The 27,639-nt window shown below is 39.3% G+C and overlaps 1 protein-coding gene across 7 annotated transcripts in view; it reads left to right on the top strand.

Annotated features, from left to right (window-relative positions):
• LOC149240092 (prolyl 4-hydroxylase 1) overlaps positions 1-27,639 on the top strand; it is a 419,466-nt gene that overhangs the window by 323,711 nt on the left and 68,116 nt on the right. For all 7 annotated transcript variants that reach the window (XM_089373625.1, XM_089373626.1, XM_089373624.1 and 4 more), the window contains 3 exons: positions 24,482-24,552; positions 24,696-24,747; positions 24,890-24,976. In XM_089373625.1, coding sequence (XP_089229751.1) covers positions 24,482-24,552; positions 24,696-24,747; positions 24,890-24,976 — 210 coding nt within the window. The remainder of the gene's footprint in view (positions 1-24,481; positions 24,553-24,695; positions 24,748-24,889; positions 24,977-27,639) is intronic.

Genomic DNA, 27,639 nt, shown 5'->3' with positions numbered 1-27,639 from the left:
AGCCAAACACTGGAAACACACTAACATAGAATAATAGTGATTCGAGACTAAGGTTGGTCATAGTCGTATGTGAAGATTACACCATCATTTAAACACCCCCTTGTTTAAGGTAACAAGATAGCCATGGAGAAAGACTAGGTTATAGAGATCCAATTCAATATAGGGTCAGCCTTGGCTGAAATACAAAAAGAGTGAGTTTATGTATACCAAAGACAAATACATATGAGTGAGCTTGAATACCACTAAGAGGGCTCCAATATGGCTTGGTCATGGGTTTATGGATCCCCAACTCAAATATGCCTAAGAGAGCTTGAATATCGTTAAGCAAGATTGAATACAATTTGAGAGTGGGGTTTATAAATACCTAACTTGAATATGTTGAATTTTTGTAGCTATAGTCGGCCTTCATAATTATATTTTTGTCAATGTAGTGAGAAAATAATTTGTAATACATGTTATTAAGATCATTTTGATTATTTAGACCTTGAAATATTTATTGTAAGACATGTTCTTCATGTTGGATTTAAAAGATAAAATTTTGAAATTTGAAAATTGAATTTTTGGCTCCAAAATTGTTAAGTCGACCCTCCCTCAAGTCAAGTCGGCCCTGTTGACCCTGCCGCCTACACCTACCTACAAGTCAGTGAGAAAAAGCCTTTAACCCCACAAGGTGTGGTTGGTGGCAGGGAACTTAGAGAAGGCGTTGTTACACTAATTCCGACTCTCTTTGTTTGAGCTATCTCCTAGGTTAGCTAAGGGGGGTGGTCCTTAATCAAAAGTTAAGTTAAAATATGTGAGTTTCAAGGAGAATGTTATTGTGAAAATGGATTACTTTTAAGGATTTATGGGCAAATATGAAGTGAGCAACTTGAAATAACAATGCCAATCATTAATATGATTAAAAACCATAAAACCAGTGCCTTATAAGGAATTTGCTCAACAATTTAAAGATATATTTGCTCAAAGTAAAATGCAATGCTCTCAAAAGAGAAAACGAAGTAACCCTGAAATGTGAATAAAAATTGTTAACACAAGATATGTAGGATACAAAATGATTTTGAGATAATCAACTTTATAAATCAAAACATGTGAAACATATCTTGCCAAAACCCAAAAATTAGTAATTAACTTGGAAATGTAAAAGAAAGGAAGTGCTAAACCAAGACATCAATATGCAATTAGACTTGAAACATGAAAAGAAAACACTTGTTTGAAATGATTACAATACTTGCTTTTGGAATAGACTTTGCATATAAAAACTCAAACCATCAAGAGACAAGTAAATGTAATGGAAAGTGCTCTTGGTTAATTTTATTAATTATCTCTACAACAAGATTACAATTTAACTCTTCAATCCGTAGACCTCACCCTCGCCCAATGATATGGATCTCACAGTGAGAAGTCAATAGAGGAGTAGAGGATCCCTAAGATGTCTACTTCAATCAACTTATGTTGGAGGTAAAATTTTAATGAGGCTTGGGGTCTTCTTACACTAAAATGCCTAGATGAAATGCAAGTTGTGTTAATTCCCCAAATTAAAATAATGATACATGCAAATGCTTCAAAGAGATTGATTTGCAATGCTTGAAAATGAAATAATGTTCAACATAAGTTTGCAATTATAACTTCAATTAGAGGAATAAAATTAGCTTACAAGTGTTGCATGTGTTTCATCAATGAATTAAAATGATACAAGTAATTTGCTTGAAAGTAAAATTTGTTTCAAATAGACAATGACAATAAATTGCTCCAATATTCAAGATAACAATGTAGCATAAAATTGAAGCATGTATTCAAGTGCTCATGAAACAATTTACCAAGGTAAATGGAAATGAATCAAAGTTTGTTAAGAATATAAAATGCTTGCATGTAAAGGATGAATTGCCCAAAGTAAAGTGTAAGCTTGTAGCTCCAAGCAACAATGAGAAAGAAAATGCAAAGCTCAAATGAAATCGTAACAAACTTTAACTTAATGAAATGTGATAGTGAGGTTGTGTTAATTCCCAATTAAAGCATGCAAGTGATTGAAATATGAAAGTTTAAACCATGCAAATGTCAATCCACCCAAGAGAGGCCTCCCTCTAAATGGGGAGATAGAATACCATGGGAGAAGTCCCAAGCTCCCACAAGCAAGTTAGATCTGTTATTAATATTACAATGAGAAGAGGGCCCTTTAAAGTTCTCAACTATACTTCAAGGAGAGTCCTCACAATAATTGCTTGAAACTTGGACACTAGACCTCTTTTCTTGAGAAAGTAGTGACAAGATCTCACAAAACTTTTGCAAGGGAAGAAAGGTGTGAGTTTCCTCCACTACGGCTTAGAGAGGAAAATGGGCAGCCCTCTAGTGAACTTGACTTGGCAAAAATAAGCCTCAAAAGGGCTCACGACATCCTTGGAAATCGAACCCCCAACACTTGCCAAAGGTCCTACAAACACTTGTTAGCTGTTGCTGGAAGTTGCTCTTCAAAATCTGCCACACAAGAGTTAGCAAACAATCCAAACAATGACTGCAAAATAAGTTAAGTATTAATGGAAAAATCAGCAAGATAAAATGTATATGTACAATTATAATTTACAAAAGGCTAAGCTAAAGAGTGAGAGTAAACTCTCGTCTTTGCTTAGCCATCTTCAAGCTCTTAAATAGCAAATGAAAGAAATGAAGTACAATGTTTTTTTAAAGAGATTTAAATTTAGAAGTTCTTGGCTTGTGTACATGCTATGTGTTGAAATCCCTGCAAAACCACTTTGTAAGATAAGACTATGAAGCTTCAAAGAACAGATGATAGCTCCTTTAAGAATGTATCAAGAGTGGGTTGGTTTCTCCAAAGACTTCTCCTCATGCTTGATTCTGTAATCCCAACAAGATGTTCCCTCTACAAAACTTCAATCAAGAATTAGTTCCATATAGATTTAGCAATAAACAATGATAAGAAACTCTAGAGATTTATTTAAAACCAACTAGAGCATTCTATACTTAGAGCATACTTCTAAATCAAATGTCAATGCAAGATAGCTCTACATTAACAAATCTATAAGAGCATATGGAAGCAAATTAGATCAAAGCATGAGTAAAAGGAATTATACCAATGCTCAACAATTCATCACACTCGAAAAGGAGGAACACCTCATGAATGAAACCCCAAAGTCTTTATTGATATTTCTGAAAGTGTACAAGGCAGCAACGCTTCCGCAAGCACAATAGCTAGTAACAATATTATACAATGTGAGAGCCCATGGCTCTATTATATAGAGAGTTGGGAGCAAATCCCAATGAAGAATGACAATGACAAATGGCATTGGGTGACAATCCCAAAGAGAAATTCGAATTTGTTGAATGGAGCTCCAATGCCAAGTGTAAAAATTGAATTCTGGCAAGTGGACATCATTTTCTTCTTCCCTTATGTGCCAAATTCGAATTTTGATGGTGGAATGACAAGTATATATACGTGGTAACCCATGTGAGGACAATTTTCCACAAAAATCTCCACCAAATATTCTCCCAAATCCTCTCAAATGTGCATTAACTTCATAAATTCGAATTTCCAAGTAGCTTTCTCATTTAATGCCAGAAATTTGATTTTATTTGAGCACATGTCCTTTCCTTGATTTTAGGAGTTCACATCACCTTGGGACTTCACTTTAACTCCCCCAAAATTTTCTACCTCATTTCCACAACATTCAGCATGTGTGGATATTTTTTTTTTTTCATTTATTTAATTTCTGGCTTAATTAATTGCCAGATTTCCCACTAAAGTTAGGAAAAGTGGGATTTGAGGGTCCAAAGCACATTATTAATCCTCAAAGTCTGTCATAGTAGAAAGTTGAGGGTGAGGTGTAATTTTGATTACTCATGCCCCATACAACTTCTCTAGACTACACTTATTACAATTTAAATACAATTTTATTTGCAATTTTTGACTTGCGGGAAATCTAAAAAATTAAAAAATGACTACCTAGACCTAACCAAATTCCACAAAATTTTTTGTATGATCTAGTATGGTAATATACATCGACTCTAGACACTAAGATGTGTTAGGGGATCAACTTTCAAACCGTCACCCCGACTTTGGGGTAAAAAGTGAGTGAAAAAACCCAGAAAAGTATCCGCCTCTGAAAAAGAAGGGATAATTAACCAAGTAAAAAAAACACTCTAAGGTGTACCCGTTTTCTGATCAAGTTCCAACATCCTAGGCCTGTTACAGACTCAAAACTCATCATTACTAGTATCACTTATTACAATTCCTCGTAGGGTATGGAATCTGGGTACAAGAAAGATGATGAGAAGATAGAAGTAGAGTTAAAAAACTTTGTTGAGTGACGATATCTGATGGTACAAGTGTCCTCTGGATCATCCTTGGGCATGGAGTCTTCATATAATCATCAGGTGCCACTCCAGTGGTCAACAGGCCCTAGTGAAGAGACATTCCCGTTTGTGAAGGCAGAACATCTACATAAAGGCATTCAACCTCCTCCAAAAGAGCACCATTTGATCTCATCACAAGAAGGCATTTTATGCGCATCTAAGCGAAGGAATAAGGAGAAAAAGAATGATGAAGATCTCTCTATCTCTCTTTAGCTCGCATCTCTCTCTCTAAATGTTAATTTTTAGGGGTTCTCTATTGTAGATAATTGCAATTTAATCATTTTCACATTACATTCACCTCATAACATCATAACATCATAGAAATTATGTAGAGAGAACAATAACATCAACAATACAATAGAATAGTAAGGAACAATGGAAGAAAAGCATGCATAATAAAGACACCAAGATTTACATCAAAGACTAGGGAAAAACCCCACAAGGGGAAAAGCCCAACCAAATTCTTCTTCTATTAAATATTCGTCAAATGTTCAGCTGAGATACAAAGTACAATAAGCATGAGACACATCTTACACCATCCAATATTAGACCTCCTAGGCTAAACTTGGCAACAGACAAATTTACACAAGTCTCCATATCACTATCACTAGAGTACTATAGATACATTGTTATCACTATCATCTAGATTACAGTTGTCATTGTCATATCAAGGTAAATAGCATGTCATGGTCACTACCATATCAAAGATCGCTATCACTATGATCCATTAAGGTTACTATTATGCAAACAAGGTCATTGTCATCAAAGTCACTATTTCACTCCCACATAAATTACAGTCTCACTATCAACAAGGTCACTGTTATGTCAAGGGTTACTCTGTCAAATATCAAAAGTATCTTTGTCCAAAAATGTTACTCTGTTATACCATTGTTCATACATTAACTGCAAGGTTTGTATATGTATATATACAAGCCATCGCGTAATGTTACCGAGTCAAACGAAGATGCCACAGAGTTAAATGATAATACAATTCAATACCATAGAGTCAAACGATGATACTACAAAATCAAATGATACCACAGAGTATAGTGATGCCAGGATGACACAGAGTATAGCGATGCCATAGTAGAGATAACGAAGTCACTGTAGAGAACGATGTCATAAAATATTGATGCAAGCCATTGTAATGTTTGTTACCCAACACCCGTGGGTGACACCCAGACGATAAATTTTTCTCCTAGATGTGAAAATTCCTAGTCCTCAAGGAATCCCTACTGCAGCAAATCTGAATCTACTTCACCTACTTGATATTAATTACATTCATCAAGTTATTCTGCTGAATATTGCAACAAATTACTTTTGCAACCTACACCACTTAAATTTGATTACATGAAATAAGGAAACTGAGCAAAGAACAAGATGCATAGGACAAAATAGTCTCCGGAAAAACCCAATGCGGGAAAACCGGTGCAGCAACTCTGAGGGTCTTATTATTATGCAGTAGCAAAATCTGAATACATCACTGAATACCTCACAGGGTTATTCAGTTACAGAGAGAAATACTGGCAGAAACTTTGTGAGTTACCTCACATAATCATTGAGAAAAATTTCTAGCTATTCCGACTGCTGGATGAGATGCCCCTGGCAGGCAATGCAATGCCTCTATGATGTCCCAGCGTCAACCCTCGCGGGCACTGCGTCACCAAGTTGGGAATTTGATCAGAAGCCTAGAGTCACTCCTCTCAGCCTCCCGGTCTCACACCTCGGCTTCTGACTATTGAAACTGACACTTTGCTCTGACTTTTGACTTTCTCTCTCTGCCTCGACATCACTTCTGCGTGGCCCTTCTGGCCCTGCATCAGCCTTTGCATCAAGGCCTCTGGATCACTTACTGCCTCTCTCTACTGATGTATCTCCAGCTGAGAATCACTCTCTCCGGAAGATGCTATCCCTACCCCTCATCTGCAAGATCTCCCTAATTGATTTTCCTCTTGAGAACTTCTCACCAAAGAAAATCGATTTCCTCAATCTCTCTGTGTATTTCTAAATGAACCCCAAGCCTCATTCTTATACTTTTCTCGTTGAGACTCCAACAGCCGAAATTAAGTCTCTAATCAATGACTAAGATTAAAACATGACTTGATCCGCCTTCTATATCATTCTCACCCATATTTTTATTAATACCCTTTAATATTTTAATTTCCCCATGTTTAGACTTAGGAATCCCATTAAAAATATTAATTATTTTAATAAAATACAATCCGGGTGGAATTTCACCAAACTGTTTATGGGTTCTTTAGAACTCATGTGCCTTAGCCTCTCCACCAGTTTTCAAGGCTAGAGCACTTCTGATGCTACCAAAAACTAACACTAGATGGTCCTCAACTGGTAGCCAACAGCCCCTTGCAGCCCCTAGATAGCTCGATGTGCTACCATATCCGCTACTTGAGCCAACCATTATGATTCCTCGCCCATCTATTATGATCGTATGTTTGAAGGTGGGCCTTCCAACTCTGAAGGTATGGCTTTTCATTATGTAGTTGGGTATCTTTGCTTACTTATCATGGACAGTCCTGGACATGGATTGGTGAGGGGATTCGATGGAAAGAATGGGCTTGGCTTGTACTCTTGGCCCCTTGTCCAATTTGGTTGTTAACCTTGTATCCTAGTTGTGAAAATTTGCTACAGTAATTGATTTATTTCTCCTACTTATTTACAATAAGTTATTCATCAATGCTTCAGTAAATATCAAAATAAATTTCGCTGCAAGCTTCACAAATTAAGAACTGAAAATTAAAAGACAAGAGAAACATCAGCATATGAACAATCACATTGACACACTTGTTTTTGGAAAATCGTCCCTGGAAAAACCCAATGTGGGAAAACCGGTGCAACAGATATGAAGGTTTCTATTATTGGCAGTAAATATCTGAATACAATCTGGATGCCCCAGAGAAAATGGAAATCCACTCAGAGAATTCTAGAGATTTTATCCTGTCCCTAGCTCCTGGATGACCCACTGCGCAATCTTTGCATGAGCCTACGCAGCCACTGCGTGGAGACTCCCTCTGACTGCGTCAACTTGGGCTGCTGCTGCTGAGAAATCGAGATTTCTCCTGCCAATCACTCACAGTGATTCCCGACACTGATCTCTGCCTGTCCCCCAACACTTCTGCGTCAACCTCCTCCAGTTTCTACACTGTCCCTCTGCGTCAATCTCCTCTAGCTGCTGTGCTATCCCTCCTTGGCCTAGTGCTGGCTCTATTATCCTTCCCTATCTTCTTTGACATATATTCACTGGGATTGGAAATCACTTCCTTCTAGTACTGTCTCTGATCCTCACTACTTGATCACTGGTTCGAATTCCTTAGTAAACCCTGCCTAAGGAAAATCGAAATGACTGATCAACTCTCTGTGTGTCTCTAGCTGAACCCCAAGCCTCCTTCTTATACTTTCACTGTTGAGACTTCAACGACCGAGATTAAGCCTTTATCAACGACTAAGATTAAAGCTTGACTTGATCCGCCTTCTAAATCATTCTCACCCATATTTTGATTAATACCCATTAATATTTTAATTTTCCCAAGTTTAGATTTAGGAACCCCATTAAAAATATTAATTATGTTAGTAAAATACAATCCGGGTGGAATTTCACCAAACAATTTCTGGGTTCTTTAGAACTCATATGCCTTAGCCTCTCCACCAATTTTCAAAGCTAGAGCACTTCCGATGCTACCAAAAACTAACACTCCCTCTTAGCAAGGAAAGTGCTCTAGCAACAATGTCCAACTGCACGCTGCTCTGTCTTTGAGGCACCTCCTTTCTGCACTGTTGCTGCCACCAACACTATGCTGTTGCTGCCACTATACTGCTGCCCATGACATTGCCACTGCCACTGGTACATCTCTACTACAACTCACTCTCAAATGCTGCATCACGCTATTGAAAGGGATTTTCCAACGTACCCATCGGTTCCCTAAATTGAACAAACTTTGTTCTTCCTAGAGCCTTGGTGAGTACATCTGCTACCTGACTTCTTGTGGGAGTATACTCCAACTATACTACCCCACGCGGAACACAATCTCTGATGAAGTGACACGGAATATCGATGTGTTTGGAGCGATCATGAAATACTGGATTTTTAAAGAGCTTGATACAACTTTGATTATCCCATAAGATCTTTGTTGCTTCCATCCTTTCCCTAAATAGATTTACAAGCGGTTTCTTGAGCCATATAGCTTCACATGTTGCTTTGCTAGCTGCCATATACTTAGCTTCAGTAGAGCTCAGTGCTACAAACTTCTGCTTCTTACAACACCAGGAGGTCATCCCAGATCCAATATCGAAGCAATACCTTGTGGTACTTTTCCTGTCTACTGAACTTCCTGCCCAATCTGCATCAACGAATCCACTTGATATCATCGCCCTTGGTGTATCTTAATCCAAAATTGACTGTTCCCTGCACATACTTGAGAATGTGCTTTGCTGTTACCTAGTGCGCCCATTTTGGTTCCACCATGAACTGACTAACGGTGTTGACAGCATAACACATGTTTGGCCTGGTGTTGACTAGATACATAAGCGACCCAATGAGTTGTCTGTATAAGGTGGGGCCTACTTCATTGTCTCCAGAAGCATCTATTTTCTTCCAATTGGTAATCATAGGCGTAGCCATAGGTCGACAATCCTGCATTCTGAATCTTTTCAGAATTTCTGATGCATATCTACCTTGGCCAAGGAAGATCTCACCATCCTACTGCCAAACTTCCAATCCTAGAATATAGTGCATTAGCCCCAAGTCTTTCATATCAAACTCTGTTTCTAGGTTCTTCTTGCAGTCCTTTATGAGTCTGGATGATCTTGTCAAAAATAGATCATCCACATACAATACCAGAATTAATGACTCACCTTCTACCAACAGATAATAAAGACTGGCATCAACATCACTCTCGATGAATCCCAACTACTGTAAGTAGCTGTCAATTCGACCATACCAAGCTCTGGGTGCTTGATTCAAACCATACAAGGCTTTCTTCAACCTACACACATGAGCTCTCTTTTCATGTGTTTCGAAACTATCTGGCTATTCGATATATACCTATTCATCTATCACCACATTCAAGAACGTTGTCTTGACATCCATTTGGTGAATCTCCATCCCATCTGTGCTGTAAGGGATATAATTGATCTGATAGAGGTATATTGAGCTATTGGGGCAAAGGTTTCCTCATAGTCTATTCCTTCCTTTTGAGCATATCCTTTTGCGACGAACCTAGCCTTGTACTTGTCTACGCTACCATCTGCAGAATACTTGATCTTGTAGATCCATCTCGAACCCACAACTGATCTGTTCTCTGGTCTTGGTACAATTTCCCAGACATCATTTGTCATGATGGAACTGTACTCTTCTACCATGGCATCCACCCATACTTGGTGCTGTACAGCTTCTCGAAAACTAGAAGGTTCTTCGATCTGAGCTACCAATGCTTGGTACTCGTCAAGTTGTTTCTAGGCGCTCCAACGAATTCCTTTGTGTCCCTTAGAGTCTGTCGTACTTCTCAGCTAGTTCTTCCACTGGTGGTGGGAGGTTCCATTTGTGCCTCTTCTTATTGTTGTACTTGTTGTGACACTCTTGGCTCCTCTTCTCTTGAGGAGATGCTAGTACTGGTTACTGTGCTTGAACCAGATACCTCTCTTCTTGCCAGATCTGATCCCTGTTGCTAGACCAGAGAAGCATCATCAACCTGTTCTTCAAACGACATCTCTTGAGATTTCCTGAAAGCTCTATCTTCCATGAACTTTGCATTCCACCTTACTACAATCTTCCTACTGCTCGAAATGTAGATTCAATACGTCTTTGAAGTCTCGCTGTAACCCACGAGATACCCAACTTCGACAGTCTGCGCTAACTTGGTGCGCTTCTCTTTTGGAATATCGCAATAAGCCATACTTCTGAATATCCTGAGGTGACTTGCTTCTAGCTCTTATCTGTGAAAACACCCTCTGGCGTCTTCTTTCCTAAAGTCCTGTGAGGTGTACTTCTCTGAATGTATACAACCGTGCTGCATGCTTCATAAAAACTTGGGTAGATTTTGATCATATAACATCGCCTTTGCTGCTCCAACAATAGTTCTGTTCTTCCTTTCCACGACTCCATTCTGCTTTGGATTATAAGGTGTTGTCCATTCTCTTCAGATCCCTTCTTTTGCGCAAAAATACGTGAAGTCCTTATCTGTGTACTCTCTGCCATTGTTTGAGTGCAATATCTTGATCTTCCTTCTTGTTAGGTTTTCCACTAGAGCCTTGAACTCCTTAAACTGATCAAAGAGCTCATCCTTTGTTCACAAAAAATAAATCCAAGTTTTCCTGGAATGTTCACCTATGAAGGTGACAAAATACTTAGCACCACTGATGGCTCTTGTGTTGAAGTTTCTAAGTCTAACAGTTAGAAACCCTCCATGTACTTTCTGATTTATACCTTCCTACTTGTTCTGATTAATTAACAAGTTATTTACCAGGTAAATACTGAAAATAAACACAAGTACATGCTCAACACATTACAGATCATCAACTGAAGGAAACAAAAACAAGCACACAAATGACACCGTTATTTTTGGACTAATGTCCTTGGAAAAACCCAATGCGGGAAAACTGGTGCAACTATCTGAGGGTTTGATTTATTAAGCAGTTTCAGAATACAGTCTGGATGCCAAATCCGGCTCACCCAATAGAGAAAAATCTCGGCAGTAGTACCTCTCCTTCAGAGACAGATGCTCTGGTTGAAACCCTGGATAAACACTCCGGTAGCTCCTCAGCTCCAATCCGCCCCACGAAAAACCCCAGCATTAGCCTCTAGGGACTGCGTCAGCCTCTTCTGCCCTCTGCGTCAGCTTTCCCGGCAGTTCTCGACAGTTCTGGCTTCTGCCCTCTGCGCCAGTTTTCCCGATAGTTCCGACAGTTCCCAGTAGTTTCGGTTGTTCCCGGCAGTTCTAGCTTTTGCCCTCTGCGTTAGCTTTCCCGGTAGTTTCGGCTTCTGCCCTCTCAGCTTTCCCGGCTTTTGCCCTCTGCGTCAACTTTCCCGACAGTTCTAGCTTCTGCCCTCTGCGTTAGCTTTCCTGGCTGTTCCGGCAGTTTCCGACAGTTCCGACTGTTCCCAGCAGTTTCGACTTTTGCCCTCTGTGTCAGCTTTCCCAGTTGCTGCGCTGATCCTCCTGGCACTATCTCTGCCTCTTTGCTTCTATATTCACTGCCTCTCAGCTACAACTCTAGATCACTCTCTCAACTTTCTCAGCAAACCCAGCCCCAGAAAGTCAAAATCTTGATCTCTTGGTGTGTTCTCCAAGTGACCCTCAAGCCTCCTCTTATACTTTTCTCGTTGACAAATCAACGACTGAGATTAAGTCCCTAATCAACGGCTAAGATTAGATCTGGCTTGATCCATGACTTTTGGACCATTCTAACACAATTTTATATTAATTCACATTAATATTTTAATTTCCCTAAGTTTAGACTTAGGGACTCCATTAAAAATGTTAATTATTTTAACATCTCCCAAACTATTTAGAATTTGCCCAAACGCTTTCTGGGTATTGGAGATTTCATGTGCCTTAGCCTCTCCACCAAATTTCGTGGCTAGAACACATCCGATACCCCAAATCAACATCTTGTAGACATTGGACCGTAGATGTCTGAGTGTATTAAGCCTAATACACTCTTAACTCTATTGTTGCTTCTGGAATAAGTTGCTTTGGCGTACTTGCCTAGCACGCAACCTCTTCATGTTTCATCATGCTTGGTAGTAAGCATTGAAACCCCCGTAACAATTTCCTTGAGCATCCTTGACGCCTCGTGATGTGAGTGTCCCATCCTTGTATGCCAAAGCTCATTTAATTCTTTTTCTCCATTGGCATTACTGCTTATCAGTGCAAATGGCATAATCTGTTGCTTTGAGTTCCAATCTATGTCCTCTTTTTCCACTTAGGATGCTTGGCATATTCTCTATTACCAATGAAGTATACATCATATCCCTTATCTTGTAATTGAGATACAGAAATCAAATTCATTCCCATACCTGGCACATGCAGTACGTTTGTGGCCCAAACACTATCTCCTGCTGCTGTCTGGAATGTAACGGTTCCCTTTCCTACTGGGGTGCATTTCGTCCTGTTACCCATTGTGATTTGGAAGTTAATCTATTCCTCCTAATAGCTCGAGAAATATTCTTGTTCTCCAGTCATATGAATTGAATCCCCGCTATCAATGTACCAATCCTCGGCTGATGCAGAACTTGATAAGCAAGCAAATTCCTCTTCCAAGCTGGAAGCTAATTCAAAAATATTCTGATCCCTACTGTTCTCCATGCTCTTTTTCTTTGCTTCTATCTTGCTTGGACCTTGTTTTGATACCATGTGAAAATTTGTTGCAGTAATTGATTTATTTCTCCTACTTATTTACAATAGGTTATTCACCAATGCTTCAGTAAATATCAAAATAAATTTAGCTGCAGGCTTCACAAATTAAGAACTGAAAATTAAAAGGCAAGAGAAACATCAGCGTATGAACAATCACATTGACACACTTGTTTTTGGACAATTGTCCCCGGAAAAACCCAATGTGGGAAAACCAGTGCAACAGATACGAGGGTTTCTATTATGGTCAGTAAGTATCTGAAAACAATCTGGATGCCCTAGAGAAAATGGCAATCCACTCAGAGAAGATGAATGAGAATTCCTCACGCTAATTCTAGAGATTTTATCTTGTCCCCAACTCCTGGATGATCCACTGCGCAGTCTCTGTGTGAGCCTATGCAACCATTGCTTGACTTCTGTTGAAGAAAGTGTAACTAGGTTCGGTCTTCATAATGACATGATCTTGTATTTGATGTAATAAAAGGAAATAAATTATTTTTGTAATCTTGCTACATGGGTTTCATGAGCAAGAAGTGTCACTAGGTGAAAGACTTCTTCTTGATGCCTTTAGGATTTATTGATGTGTCAAAGAGTCATGTCATGAATGGAGAATCTCTTTAAGAGTCTATGTAAAATGTATTGGTGTCAAATTAGCTCTCCAAGACCAAGAAGAATCCTCCAAGAGCAAGGTCACTGAAATCTGCAAGCAAAACAATAAAGGAATATAATGTCAGCTCCAAAATGAATCAAATAAATAAATATAAGTCATGTCGGCTTGGAAAAATAGACATGTCGGTTCATAAACATACGTTGGCTCATATAGGTGGCTCACTACTATAAATACCCACGATGGGTCAGCGAAAAAGGAACAAGAAAAATTTCGGAAGGCTCTGAAATTTCGTATGGAGGAGAAGAGCCACAGTTAGGGCTTGATTGCACCTCATTTGGGGTTTAGGTGTAGTCATGACCTCGGTCTAATGGAGCAGGAATAACCTTGTATAATGAATGCTGCAATGATTGAAGGATTAGACATTCTCGACATCTCCGTTTTAGCATACGGATCTACCTAGACATATCACAATTGCATAGCTAGTGATCTCTGCATACTTGTGAGGATCTCGGTTGAATGGAGCAGCGAAAATCTAGGACAAATGCACAGTGTTAATGGATCTCGCATAACAGTCTTGGCATCAAGGTCTTGGTGATACTCTTATAGAAGTCTAGACAAAGAACAACACTGATAGAACCTCTCTCTCTTGGCCTATTAAGATTGATGTTAGATGTTGTCTCAATCACACACACACACACACACACACACATATATATATATATATATATATGCTACAATCCTGGCACAATAACAAAGCCGCAGAGATGATCATTCTTGGAGGATACAGTCCCTGCATAACAAAGAGCCACAGTAACCATTACAGTCTCTGAATAAATGAGACAATAAGGACCTCAGTACAGTGAGGAATAGTATCGCATCTTGGTGGATCTATTTCTTAAACAGTGAAGGTATATATATATATATATATATATATATATATATATATATATATATATATATATATATATATATAATGGAAAGATCTTCGGATCCCTCACCATATTTACATGGTCTCACTGTCTCAGTGTAAGAAAGATCACAATGATCCTGCAGTGATGGAATACACTCTCACATGATCACAGTCAACATGATGGTCTAGAGTACAGTGATGAAGGTAGGATAAAACAACTATCATGACTGTCATAATGAAGCTCTCAGTGCATTGTTGAAAGCATAGAGATCATAGTGAAAATTTCAATAGATCTCGTTGATATGGTGAAGAAGCAACAATGAAGATCTCAGTGATGTTGTAGTGATGGCTTCAATGGTGCAGCAATGAGGATGATCTCAGCAACGACAAAAAGGAGGATTGGTATCTTGGTCTTGGAGAGGCAGAGTGTGTCAAGGGTCATGGTCTTGGTATTTGTCAATGGAATCTCTATAAGAAGAATTTATGCATGGGTTTTCCTCTCCAAGAGGGAGAGGTTTTGGCCTGGGCAGAAAGCCAAATATTTGTGTTATTGTCTCTTTTGTTTTTGGTAGCAGTTTGATGAAGTAAACACACACTCTAATAATGAATGGAATATCAATCTAAGATAAATTGTTTAAATACTTCATAAATTGTTATCATGTAACGAAGAATCAACCTAATTATGCATGCCCTAGATTCTTCAACAACTTCTACGTGGAGACTCCCTCTGATTGCATCAACCTGGGCTGATGTTGCTTCTGCTACTGAGAAATCGAGATTTCTCCTGCCAGTCACTCACAGTGTTTCCCGACACTGATCTCTGCTTGTCCCCCAACACTTCTGCGTCAACCTCCTCCAGTTTCTACGCTATCCCTCCACGTCAATCTCCTCCCGCTGCTGCGCTGCCCCTCCTTGGCCCAATGCTGACTCTATTATTCTTCCCTGTCTTCTCTGACGTATTTGCACTGGAACTAGAAATCACTTCCTTCCAGTACTGCCTCTGATCCTCACTGCTTGATCACTGGTTCAAATTCCTTAACAAGCCCGCCCTAGGAAAATCGAATTGACTGATCAACTCTCTGTGTGTCTCTAACTAAACCCCAAGCGTCCTTCTTATACTTTTATTGTTGAGACTTCAATGACCGAGATTAAGTCTCTAATCAACGACTAAGATTAAAACTTGACTTGATCTGCCTTCTAGTTCATTCTCACCCATAATTTTATTAATACCCATTAATATTTAATTTTCCTAAGTTTAGGCTTAGGAATCCCATTAAAACTATTAATTATTTTAATAAAATACAATCCGGTTGGAATTTCACCAAACAGTTTCTGAGTTCTTTAGAACTCATGTGCCTTAGCCTCTCCACCAATTTTCAAGGCTAGAGCATTTCCGTTGCTACCACAAACTAACACTAGTCCCGTGGGATATCCTTTATTGGCTACTATCTTTAGGAGTGCCACTACATGAGAAATCCCGATTTTGGTTGTGTGGTCCCGCTTCTAGACACCATATATATCACCCCCCTCTGCTCATTATAACCCCTTCTCATATATTTCTTGTTCGGATCCACATTTGTCCATTGAGTCCACAACATGTCAGCATACCCCTCCCCTTGTCCACATTCTGAGTCGAGCCTAGAACGATGTCCAGGAGGTTGATGCAACTATAAAGAAAATAAAAAGCATAATTTGGCCACTATCAACAGGAAATGTACCACAAAATCCAAAGATGGTCGAGACATACAAATTTAGCGTGTGGGAAAAATCCAACATGAGCTCTAACCCCTATTATTATGGCCGTCTCCCTGGTTCCTAGGGCCCCTATATGAGCCCCCTACATCACTAAGAAACGCATGATTGTCCCAACCCCTGGTGGGCGATGAATTGACCAACTTTAAGAGGGTATTTAATGTTATATCATTCACTTCATGCTTTCATCCCTTGGAGCCTCGAGCAGTTACAAAAAGAAAAATCAATAAAAGGATAAAGTCATATCAAGAAGGGTGGAAAAAAAAGGTCGGGGTAACCAATGTACCACGATTTCCCCCTCCTACTTTCATACACCCAAGTGTGGGCTTTCCTCATTATAGCTACCCTTGTACTGCAACGTGTGGCTTTGAGCCTTCCCTTGATGCCCCACTCTGTTCCATCATAATATCACATGCCCCTTGCCATTTGATGGATGTACCATGGACATGTCACTTCCCTTAGAGCTTGAAACCACCTAATAGTGTCCTTGGTTAACGTTTTTTTTCAACTTGGAGACAGTTGTATGTTCTAAAGGCCATTATGGAAGGGCATGCCACTATTAAGTGTCCTCTTGGTTCCATGATTTGTAAACTCATTTACTCGATTGCACTAATGATTTGTTGTACTGGGAGGTGAGGGGAAACATTGGATCTTATACAGGATTACAGGTGCGTCTTTAGTGTGGGTTTGGTCTCCCTATACGGGGTCCATGTCCTCCAGAGGGTCATATTGACATTTCTAGGGTGAGCGTTGAGAGCCATGGGCCTCTACCATAGCAAAGAGCAGATTGCCACATCACGGGATCCTTCAATTCCACTCATTGCTTGCTTGTGTTACATTTATTTGATGATGATGATGCACCTGGACCACCTTGTGAAAATTTCATCTATTGTAGCAACTTGAAATTATTCTTTTAATTGTAAATTTAATTATGCAGTTTATTTGCTATGGAAAACAACGAATAAAATCACAACTGCAATTTTCACCATAAAATATACTGTGGAAAATAAAAATACTAGAAACTGAGAAATTGTAGTGCACACAAGAATTTTAACAGTGATTTTTGGACAATTGTCCTTGGAAAAACCCAATGCGGAAAAATCGGTGCAATAGCTGAGGGTTTTATTATTATTCTTCAACAACAAATCTGAGTACACAAATTTAGATGCTCTATTGGCAATCTAATCTGAGGAAAGTACTGGCAAAATTATTGTGAGACTTTTCTCTCACCCCACTGCTAATTTCTACCCTCGAGATTGACTTCTTAGCCTCACGCTGGAACTTCTGTGTCACTTTCTGCGCAGAGCCATTGTGGAATTCGACCTGCCTCTCACTGCCTCTTCCTGGAACTAGAAAACTTCCTCCCGGAATGCTGCTACCCTCCTCAACCACCTGCTACTCACCCTTTACCTCTATCTTTTTTGTTGAATCATTGCCACTGAGAAAATAAAACTGACTAGATAACTAAGTATCTTCACTAGTGTAATCTCCATCATCACATTGATCCCTTCGTATATCTTCCTGTTGGGACTCCAACGATAAAGATTAAATCTTAATCAATGGCTCAGATCATTTATGGATCGATCTGTGTGTGTTTCTAGATGATTCTCACCTTATCTCAATTATCTAGATGATTCTCACCTTATCTCAATTAATATTGATTAATTAACCATATCCCCTAAGTTTAGACTTAGGAATATTTAAAAATCGGTTAATAATCTAATTGAGACACTTCTAGGCAGAATTTCCAGAAACGATTTCTAGGTTTTGGAGATCTCATGTATTCTACCCTCTCCACCAAATTTCGTGGCTGGAACACACCCCATGCTACAAAAACTAACACTCCCTCTTAGCAAGGAATGTGTTCTAGTGCTGAACACCCTGCCACAACACTTTATCATTGTATCATCCCCTTTCATGTTGCTGATGTCTGGCTACTGCTGCCCACCCACTGCTGCGCATCTCTGATATACGCTGCGTCTGTGCTGCTACTGACCCTGTTGCACTACTGCCAACACTGCAACTCCCTCTCATCTATTGTTGCTGCAACTACAACATCTACAACTTAAAATTTGTCCCTGCTACTAGAATGGGTTCTCCGCCATACCCATTTGTTCTTTGAAATAGACGAACTTAGCTCTCCCTACAACTTTTGTGAGTATGTCTGCAACCTGCTCTTCTATGGGAAGATACTGTAGTTAGACCGCCCCATGTTGTAGACAATCTCTGACGAAATGACACCGTATATCTATGTGTTTAGACCTATCATGAAACATTGGATTCTTAGTGAGCTTGATGCAACTCTTATTATCATAGTAGACTCTGGTCACCTCCATTCTCTGCCTGAACAAGCTTACTAACAACTTCCAAAGCCATATAGCTTCGCACATGTGCTTGCTGCCATGTACTTTGCTTCTACAGAGCTTAGAGCTACTGACTTCTACTTCCTATTGCACCATGAAACCATCCCTAATCCAATGCTGAAGTAGTACCCGAAGGTACTTTTCCTGTCTACTAAACTGCCTGCCCAATCTACATCTGTGCACCCACATAGTTAGACGTCATCCCCTTGGTTATATCTGAAGCCATACTAGACTATGCCATGCACATACCTCAGAATATGCCTCACTGCTGCCCAATGTACCCTCCTGGGCTCTACCATGAACTGACTGAGAGTATTAACTATGAAGCAATTATCTGGCCTAGTGTTGACCAGATACATGAGAGACCCAATAAGTTGTCTATACAAGGTGGGATCAACATCCTTGTCATTTGATGCATCTATCTTCTTCCAGTTGGTGATCATGGGCGTAGACATGGGTCTACAATCGTGGATTCTGAACGTCTTAAGAATATCTATAGCATATCTTCCTTGCCCAAAGAAGATCTCTCCATCCTTCTGCCTCACTTCCAATGCTAGGAAATAGTGCATCAACCCCAAGTCCTTCATATCAAACTTTGCTGCTAGGTTCCTCTTAGAATCCTCTATGAGCCTTGATGATCCTATCAGAAAAAGATCATCCACATACAATACTAGGATAAGTGGCTCACCCTCTACCATCAAATCGTAAAGGTTGGGATCTGTGTCATGCTTGACAAATCCCATCTGCTGCAAGTAACTGTCTAAGAAACTAGATTCGCTCCCCTGGCCCCACGTGTCCCAAATCGGACGAATCAAACACGATTCGGTGGGACACGTGTCCTCCGGATCGTGTCTGATCGTATCCCATTAGGACATGATCATGTCTCGATACTAGGACATGTGTCACAAAATTTTTCCCTTCGCGCGCCTTTAAAAGTGTGATTTGGCCATTCTTTCTTCACCAAAGTCATTGTGGGTTTGCTATGGGTGTGTGAGAGCTAAGAGCAAAGGGTGTGGGAGCATTTTGGAGGCGATTCAAGCAATAGGTAAGTGCATTTTCTCTCTATTTTTTTTGCATTTTTATTACAACAGTTTGCATATGCATTTGTTTTACAAATTTGTGTATTTTTCTTTATTTTTATACAACATTCATGTCTCAATCAAGGGCAGCAGGGAAGGGGCAAAGGATGGTGAAGAATGTCCCCATTGGAGATGCACCTCCTCTTCCAATTTCATCAAGATCTGCAAGTGTTCCCTCTACTGTAAGTGGGGCTGCAACAACAACTTCAAATGTTGAGGAAAGACAACAACCTCAAGATAACAAATATCCCTTGTGGAAATATGTCACAAGAGAGCAAGGGCCAAGCAGCAAGACGAAGGGAGGAGGCAATTTTGCTTGGAAATGCAACTATTGCAAAACTCATTTCATGAACACATATTTCCATGTGAAAGCTCATTTGTTGGCTTTACCAAGTTGTGGAATTGCAGCATGTACACAGGTGTCTTTAACTAAGAGGAAGGAAATGGAAAAAGAGGCCAACGTTGGTATGGCAAAGGTGGCTGCAACATCTAAAAAAAGCAAGAATGAAGACCCCCTTCCATTGTTGAGGAAAAGCAGCAAAAAAATTCTATTTGAGAGTTTTGGTGGGGGACAAGCAGCAAAAAGAAAGGCAATGGCACTTGGTCCAATGGACAAGATTTTTTGGAAAGAGAAACGGGAAGAACTTGATCTCATCATTGCATTTTTTCCTATCAGAACTTCATATCTTTTAATGTTGCATGCTCACCTTTATTTATTGAGATGTGCCGACCTCTAACTCAAGGGGCTCCATCAGGGTATGTGTCTCCTAGGTCAGAAAAGCTTAAAACCACATTGTTGACGAAGGCAAATAAAGAGTTGGACAAGATGCTTGAGCCTATTAAATCAGCATGGCCAACATCTGGGTTAACATTATTTCTGATGGATAGATAGATCCAACACGACATCCACTCATCAACTTCATGGTGTCTTCCTTAAATGGTCCAGTTTTCTTGAAATCAGTGGATGTACTTGGACAATAGAAGGATGCACAATATATGGGTGAGTTGTTTATTATAGTTATTGAAGATGTATGTGTTGATTCTTGTGTGCAAATCATTACAGATAATGCACTTGTTTGCAAGGTTACTGGCATGATTGTGGACACCTTGCATTGTCCATTCTTTGAATTTAGAACTTAAATCTATTGATTTTGAAGTGCTTTGGATTGGAATCATTATTGAGGATTCACGACATATCCGCAACTTTGTACAAAATCATACAAATTACCTCACTATCTACAAGGAGTATACCAATCTATCATTGTTGATACACAGTTTGCCTCTTCATTCATCATGTTAAAGAGGTTGAGGGAGGTCAAGACTGCTCTTGGGGCTTGGTTATTTCAGAGTTTTGGTTTTTTTGGAGAAAGACAGATCAAGCAGCCTCAAAAAGAGTGAAGGACATAGTGTTAGATGATGCTTGGTGGGAGAGGGTAGATCTACTTATTAAGATCATGGACCCTATCATTTCTTTGCTTCAATTTGCAGATACATACCAACCCATCCTAGGAGAGGTTTATGAGGGATGAGATTCCATGATTGAGTCTGTGAGGGGCATTATTTTACAGAGTGAGTGCCCCGAGTATGAGACATCATTAGAGGCCTTTTTCACCACCATACAAGATATTCTTGTTAGCAGATGGGACAAGAATTGCACACCTTTACATTGTTTGACTCACACATTGAACCCAAAATACTACAACCATGAGTGGCTAAATGGTGGACCTTCCCGCAGATTCCCTCCTCACATGGATGGGGAAATTTCACACGGGACGAAGCTGCATTGAGGCGGATTTTTCAAGATATAGCATCCCTTGATGAGGTGGAGGATGCCTTTGCAGAGTTTTCCACTGGCACTGGTTGATTTCCAAGATACGATGTGATTAGAGACAGGGGGCTAAGAAGCCCTAGTCTTGGTGGGCAACTCATGGGGCAACAAGCCCTCCTCTACAATAGTTGATTTCATCAGGTGACTTCATCTTCTTGTTGCGAGAGGAATTGGAGCACATATGGGAATTTGTATAGTGTCAAGAAGAGCAGGCTTGAGCAGTCCAGGGCAAAGACAATGGTGTATGTGCACACCAACCTTCATCTTATTTATAGGCAGAGGGATGAGTGGTTGAAGGGAAAGACAAAGATGTGGGATGTCTTTCCTGATGATATGGGTTTGGACAACAGTGTTGAGTTGGCATTGGCCAACATGGATCTTAATGACCCAGTGTTAGAGCCTGTCACTTTTGATGATCTTGGTGGGCAACTCATGGGGCAACAAGCCCTCCTCTACAACAGTTGATTTCATCAGGTGACTTCATCCTCTTATTGTGAGAGGAATTGGAGCACATATGGGAATTTGTATAGTGTCAAGAAGAGCAGGCTTGAGCAGTCCAGGGCAAAGACAATGGTGTATGTGCACACCAACCTCGTCTTATTTATAGGCAGAGGGATGAGTGGTTGAAGGGAAAGACAAAGATGTGGGATGTCTTTCCTGATGATATGGGTTTGGACAACAGTGTTGAGTTGGCATTGGCCAACATGGATCTTAATGACCCAGTGTTAGAACCTGTCACTTTTGATGACGGTGATAATATAGAGGGGTCATCCTCCACACCAACAGATGCAGAGATGACATTGGATACGGAGGAGGATGCAACAGAGGAGAGCAGTGGTGACCATGATGATGAGTACAGTGATGTTGATTTTGATTATGAGGATTGATGACTCATGAGCTACCTACTGCCTTTAGGCTTGTAATTGTTTTGTATTTGCTATTTCTATTTGCCATTGGCATTGATACTACCAATGTAGCATTGTACAAATTTTGATTTTGATGACTTAATGAGAAAACTACAATATCTTGTCTTTCTCCTATTGGATCATCGATGAATATGTATTATGATTTATGATTTATCATTTATGTCACAATTGTATTTGTAATTTTGTATGCATAATGTTACTTTGTAAAACTTACATCTAGATGAGTCATGAAGATCTATGTTTGAATCAATGAACTTTTATCATGAATGAGAATTTGTGTAAGAAATATCTAATTTTTAATATATATATATATATATATATATATAATAAAATAATATATAACGTGTCCTATTCCCAGGGGTCAATGTGTCCGTGTCCGACACTCGAATCCCTGTGTCCTTTGTGTCTTGTGTTCCCGTGTCAGGTGACTTAGGTAAGACATGTTCTTCATGTCAATTTATTGGTTAGCCCTTGAAATGATTAATACAAGACATGTTCTACATGTCGGTTTCAAAAGAGAAAATTTTGAACTTAAATATTTGGCTCCAAACTTGTCAGGTCGGCCCCAGTGAAGAGACACCCATTCAAGCCAGCCAGACACTATATGTAAGGCACTCACCCTCCTCCACAAGGCACAGGTCGATCACTCACATAACAAAGTGTCTTCGAGGCATCCTAGTGAAGGAGAAGGAGAAGAAGGACAAAGATATCTCTAGCATTTTACCTATCTCTCTGACTTTGCATGTGCGAGTTTCTAGGCATATTTTGGGCAGCAGGTCGAACTTCTGGGCAGCAGGGCTGAAATTTTGGGCATAAGGGAGGAGTTTCTGGGCAGGTTCTGGGAGGCTGAATTTCGGCCTAGGAAGATGAAGCAGGGCTGAGTTTGTTGGGCTTGACAAGAGGGCTGTTTGACCAGATTTGACCATTGTATTGTTGGTTAGTTTGACCTCCATATTTGACTAGCAGAATTAGATGTATCTCTTGTTGAACTGAAGAATTTCTCTAAGGAAAAGGTTGCTTGGTTTTTCTCCAAGTGGGTTTTCCCAGGGTAAATCTTGTGTTATCTTTGTGCATTGTGATCTCTACTGTCGTCGTGCATTTATTGTTGAATTCCTGAAGAGCAATTGCTTAATGATAAAACTGGAACTGCTAAAAGAATATCCACATCATTAGAAGTAATTATCTGTTTTCAGAAATTAGTGCTTGTATCTATTGCACTTGAAAAAACAACACTGTTTTATCTTCTATTTGTGCAGATTGGTTTGCTGGTTGGTTCCATTTGATCCTTTCCTCTCTTTTATGGATGTCAACTCTGTTTCTTTATGCTTCCATATCAGGCTAAGGAGTTAATTGCTTGCTCAGACTTCTTTAAAGACAATGTACTTCTCAAGTAGCAAGTGCCTTCCATTAGTGCTGCTGTCGCCATATGCTATTCCTCTTTACATCCAACCTGTCATGGAAACTTGATTCAAGGACAACAGGGACATTTCTTTTGTCTACTATTTTTTATTATCCTTCATTACTAGCATGCCTTTAATCCAAAATTGGCTTGAACTTGATGTCATAAATGATTGGTATAAAAGGGTATATCTCTCATTGACCTACTTAAGTTTCTTAGCGATAATACAAAAGTGTGCCAAATATATATATATTCTGAACAACTTCCTCTTATCACAATGCAGCAAACGTACTCTTCCTTAATTTGGGATTACAATTAATTATAGCCAGCTAAAACATGAAATGAAAAATCCTTCGACTAAGAAGTGGTGGTTGGAGTGTATCTATTCCATAAAGTCACCTGGGGCTTGCACCTAGCCTGATTTCCATGGAATGGCTCACTTGCATTGGTGAGAGGGACCCATGAGGGACAATACATGTCTTATGGGAATCTGTACCTTGGTGGAGGAAATATCACTACATCCTCTTAACCATCAAATGAAGACCCCATTGAGTTATTCTAATTTTTTGTTTCATACTGTCTATCAACACCTATTAAAACCTTGTGTATGACCTCACTAACCATGGCTTGATAAAAATGTAAGAAATTTGTTTTATTTTATTTTTTGGAAATTCATATTTATTTTTATTCTCTTATATATTGTTTTTCTGAATTGGGATGAGTTATTCATTTTCTTTATTCTATATATGTAATTTCATTGCACATATCCAGCATGCTGTACATACTTTGTGACTGTATATCATGATAGTCTGTTATAAATTTTACTAGCCAATTTGGTACAAATGATTGATTTTATTTCATTTTGTTTGTTATCTGAAAGGCAATTGAGAAGCGCATTTCAGTTTATTCTCAAGTACCAGTAGAAAATGGAGAACTTATGCAGGTTCTACGGTATGCAGTTAAATTTTAATGTAACCATTTTTGTCTCATTGCAGATTGTATTTCTGTTAGTTATGTACAGCTCATCTTTGCAATCCGTTTTATTATTATATAGTTCCATAACTGGATATCTAAGTGATAGTACATGAACACAGGTATGAGGAAGGTGAATTTTATAAATCTCATCATGATTATTTCTCGGATGAGGTATGACCTTATGAGTTAGCCAATGTCCCGGTAACCTTTGTTTTGAAGTTTTGGATTACTTATAGATGTTCAAACTAATATTTCTTTCCAACTGTACTCTAGAAATTTATTTTATGCTGAGAACACATATTTGGTTGTGCAGTTCAACTTGAAACGAAGCCAAAGAGTTGCAACAATGCTGATGTATCTAAGTAATGATGTAGAAGGGGGAGAAACACATTTTCCCTTTGTAAGTGTGATCTTCGTCCAGAAATCGTGAATTCAAATTTACGTTGACAAGGCTAATTCCTAGTCTTTTTTAATTTCTTATAATTGTGAGATTCAATTTTAGAGTTCATATTCTTAGGCTTGAATTTGAAATGTCTATATCCCATTTTCAGATTGAGGCAGTTTCTCGTGCTTGTGATATAGCTTGATTCCTGTTTGTGTTTTTCCAAATTGGGTCATTTTCAAAGATTGAGGCAGTTTCTTGTGCTTTTGCTGTAGCATGGTCTGTGCTTGTGTTTTTTCCAGTTGGGCTGTGCATTATTGTAATTTATTATATGCTTCCCCCAATTATTCCTATGTTCTATCGAGATCAATATTGAGAGGAATGAAATGAACAAAGGCTGTAAATTGCCCCATAAGGCATGATAACCTGTTGCCTGATCTTTGCTGTTATTGATTTGAACCTTACAAATGTCATCTTTTCTTGCACTTAGAACTGCGCTACCATATTTTTTCTAGAATCTAAACATGTCTTTCATAGACTGATTACTTGTCCTGTCTAGCCAATTGTTTGTGGTTGATAACTACTAAAATTCATATAGTGCCCAACCAAGTTTGCCCTTTAAACTTTAATTTCCTATTAGTTACTGCCATACTTATTAGAATGGCTTGGACCCACCAGAAAGTGAGTGTAATATAATCTATTGCCCACAGTCCTTTTGTAAAATGCGACATCATTTTGATTAGGTTCATGCTCCCAGGTCTGCAGAATTTCCAAACACAGGATCTATACCATACTTGGTTATCTAGTATATGTTTAGGTAAGCTTGGGCATTGCCCAGAGAGTTCACAAAGATTTGTGGAAACACTATAAAATAAATCAAAGGATATGGAGTAATCCTTGTAGTATGCCTGCAGCATGCTAGGTGTCAATAGCAGATGAAGGCAGCACCTTCCTCTCCCTTTCAAACATATATATACACACACACACACACATATATATACATATTACTTACATAACATATACATGTGTTCTTATCTATTTGTGCATTTGAGCGTTTTGGTATATACAATGAGAATGATTCTTTGTTCATCATTTGACATGTTACGACCAGTTTTTGTTGGAGCCAATGGATGTACAGTTGTAGCAACTTGTACCTACCTATTTATTGTTGTTGAAATTTGGGGCAGCTATTGGATGAATTTCCCATGAAAAACCAATCTACCCTGAAAGAAGCCCATCTTGCCCCATAAGAAGAATTCAAATTGAACAAAAGAAATATTATTATTAATGTGTTTGGCACTCTTCTCATTATTATTTAATGTGGCACAAATTTGGGCAAGCAATCGTTAAGGAAAATATATTTAAATATTATTATGAGCAAATTTTGAATTTATGTTTCACTCGAAATTCATGTTGGCCTCATAATGTTCAAGTCGGCCTGCCCCAAAGGACATGACCTTTCGCATGTGGAAACAACTATATGTTGGCACTGACCCTCTGTCATTTTGGCAATGATTCGATGGTCTTCTGAGGCAGAATAATTCGGATCTGTGGCATGGGTTCTTGAGGTAGCCGAGAAGGACGCAAAGGGGCCGAATCAAGGATAGAAGTCTATCTCTTTCCCATGCAGAAGTCTGTGGTATCTTGAGCAAGGCTAGCTGAGTTTTCTGGCTTTTTTCTGGGCATATATTTTGGATCAATCTTCTGTGATCAGGCCACAGAGATCTGAAATTTATAAAAGGGCAGAGTCACCTTGAATAGGGTTGCTTACCTGTTGGTGTCTCTGGAAGTGGAGAAATGCATGCATTTTTCAGGATTCCAAAGAACCAATCCTCTCCTCTCTCATTCACATATCGGCGATGCTAAATCCATCATGTTGATGTCTCTGTTCTTTATATGTCTTTTCCTTCTTCAAGTTTTCATGTCTTTGCACAGGTTTTCCCTCTATATTGGCCGTGGGTTTTTGGCTCTGTTTTGTTCCTGGCCATTTTTATATCTCAGGTTCCTCCTCGATGCGCAATGTCTGATCGGGTTTAGACTCTCGGCTCCAGGATTGCAATGGCTCTGCAATTTTTTGTATGCTCCATGCTTTTTTTCTGTCTTTATCATCTCGCTGTAACGTCATATGGACTTCCTTTTGGTCTTATTCGGCCCCTATGCCTCTTCATGGCCTGTACATTTCCTCTGGAATGTTATTGGACGGTCATCACCTGCTATTGAGGCTCATAATAGCATACGCTTGCTATATTGGCTCATATGTACATCCTTATATTTTCTCAATATAAATATGCTGATTTTCACTCTGAAAAAAAAGGGTTGCTTTAATTTGCCGTGAGGTCTGATAGAGCCTTGAGACTAGTCCGCATCCAATAAGGGATAGTTCTGTGCATGTATATTGGTATATTGTCACTTGAACAAGGGCCGAATGTTTTTTGATTGCTACAGGAAGGCCGATCCCTAACTCAGTGCAGTGTTGAGGTCAGATCAGCATGGAAGCAGTCTTGTAAATGGTGGCTGAAATTCCTTGTTGAACTGCACAGTAAGGAGGGCTTGTAAGAGGAGGATAAGCACTGGGTATGAAGAAGAATAGGCCACAGATATAGGGCAGAACTGTTAGTCACAGAAAGCCATAATCAGAAGGCCACATCTCCAGAAATTAGTGCACAAGCCGTGGGTATTTT

The sequence above is a fragment of the Pinus tabuliformis genome, chromosome 8, assembly GCF_031772625.1.
Source record: "Pinus tabuliformis cultivar Carrire ecotype Pingquan chromosome 8, CPIR1, whole genome shotgun sequence".
NCBI lineage: Eukaryota > Viridiplantae > Streptophyta > Pinopsida > Pinales > Pinaceae > Pinus > Pinus tabuliformis.
Note: the sequence above shows the minus strand (reverse complement) of the source record. Positions and strands in the feature narration are given on the sequence as shown.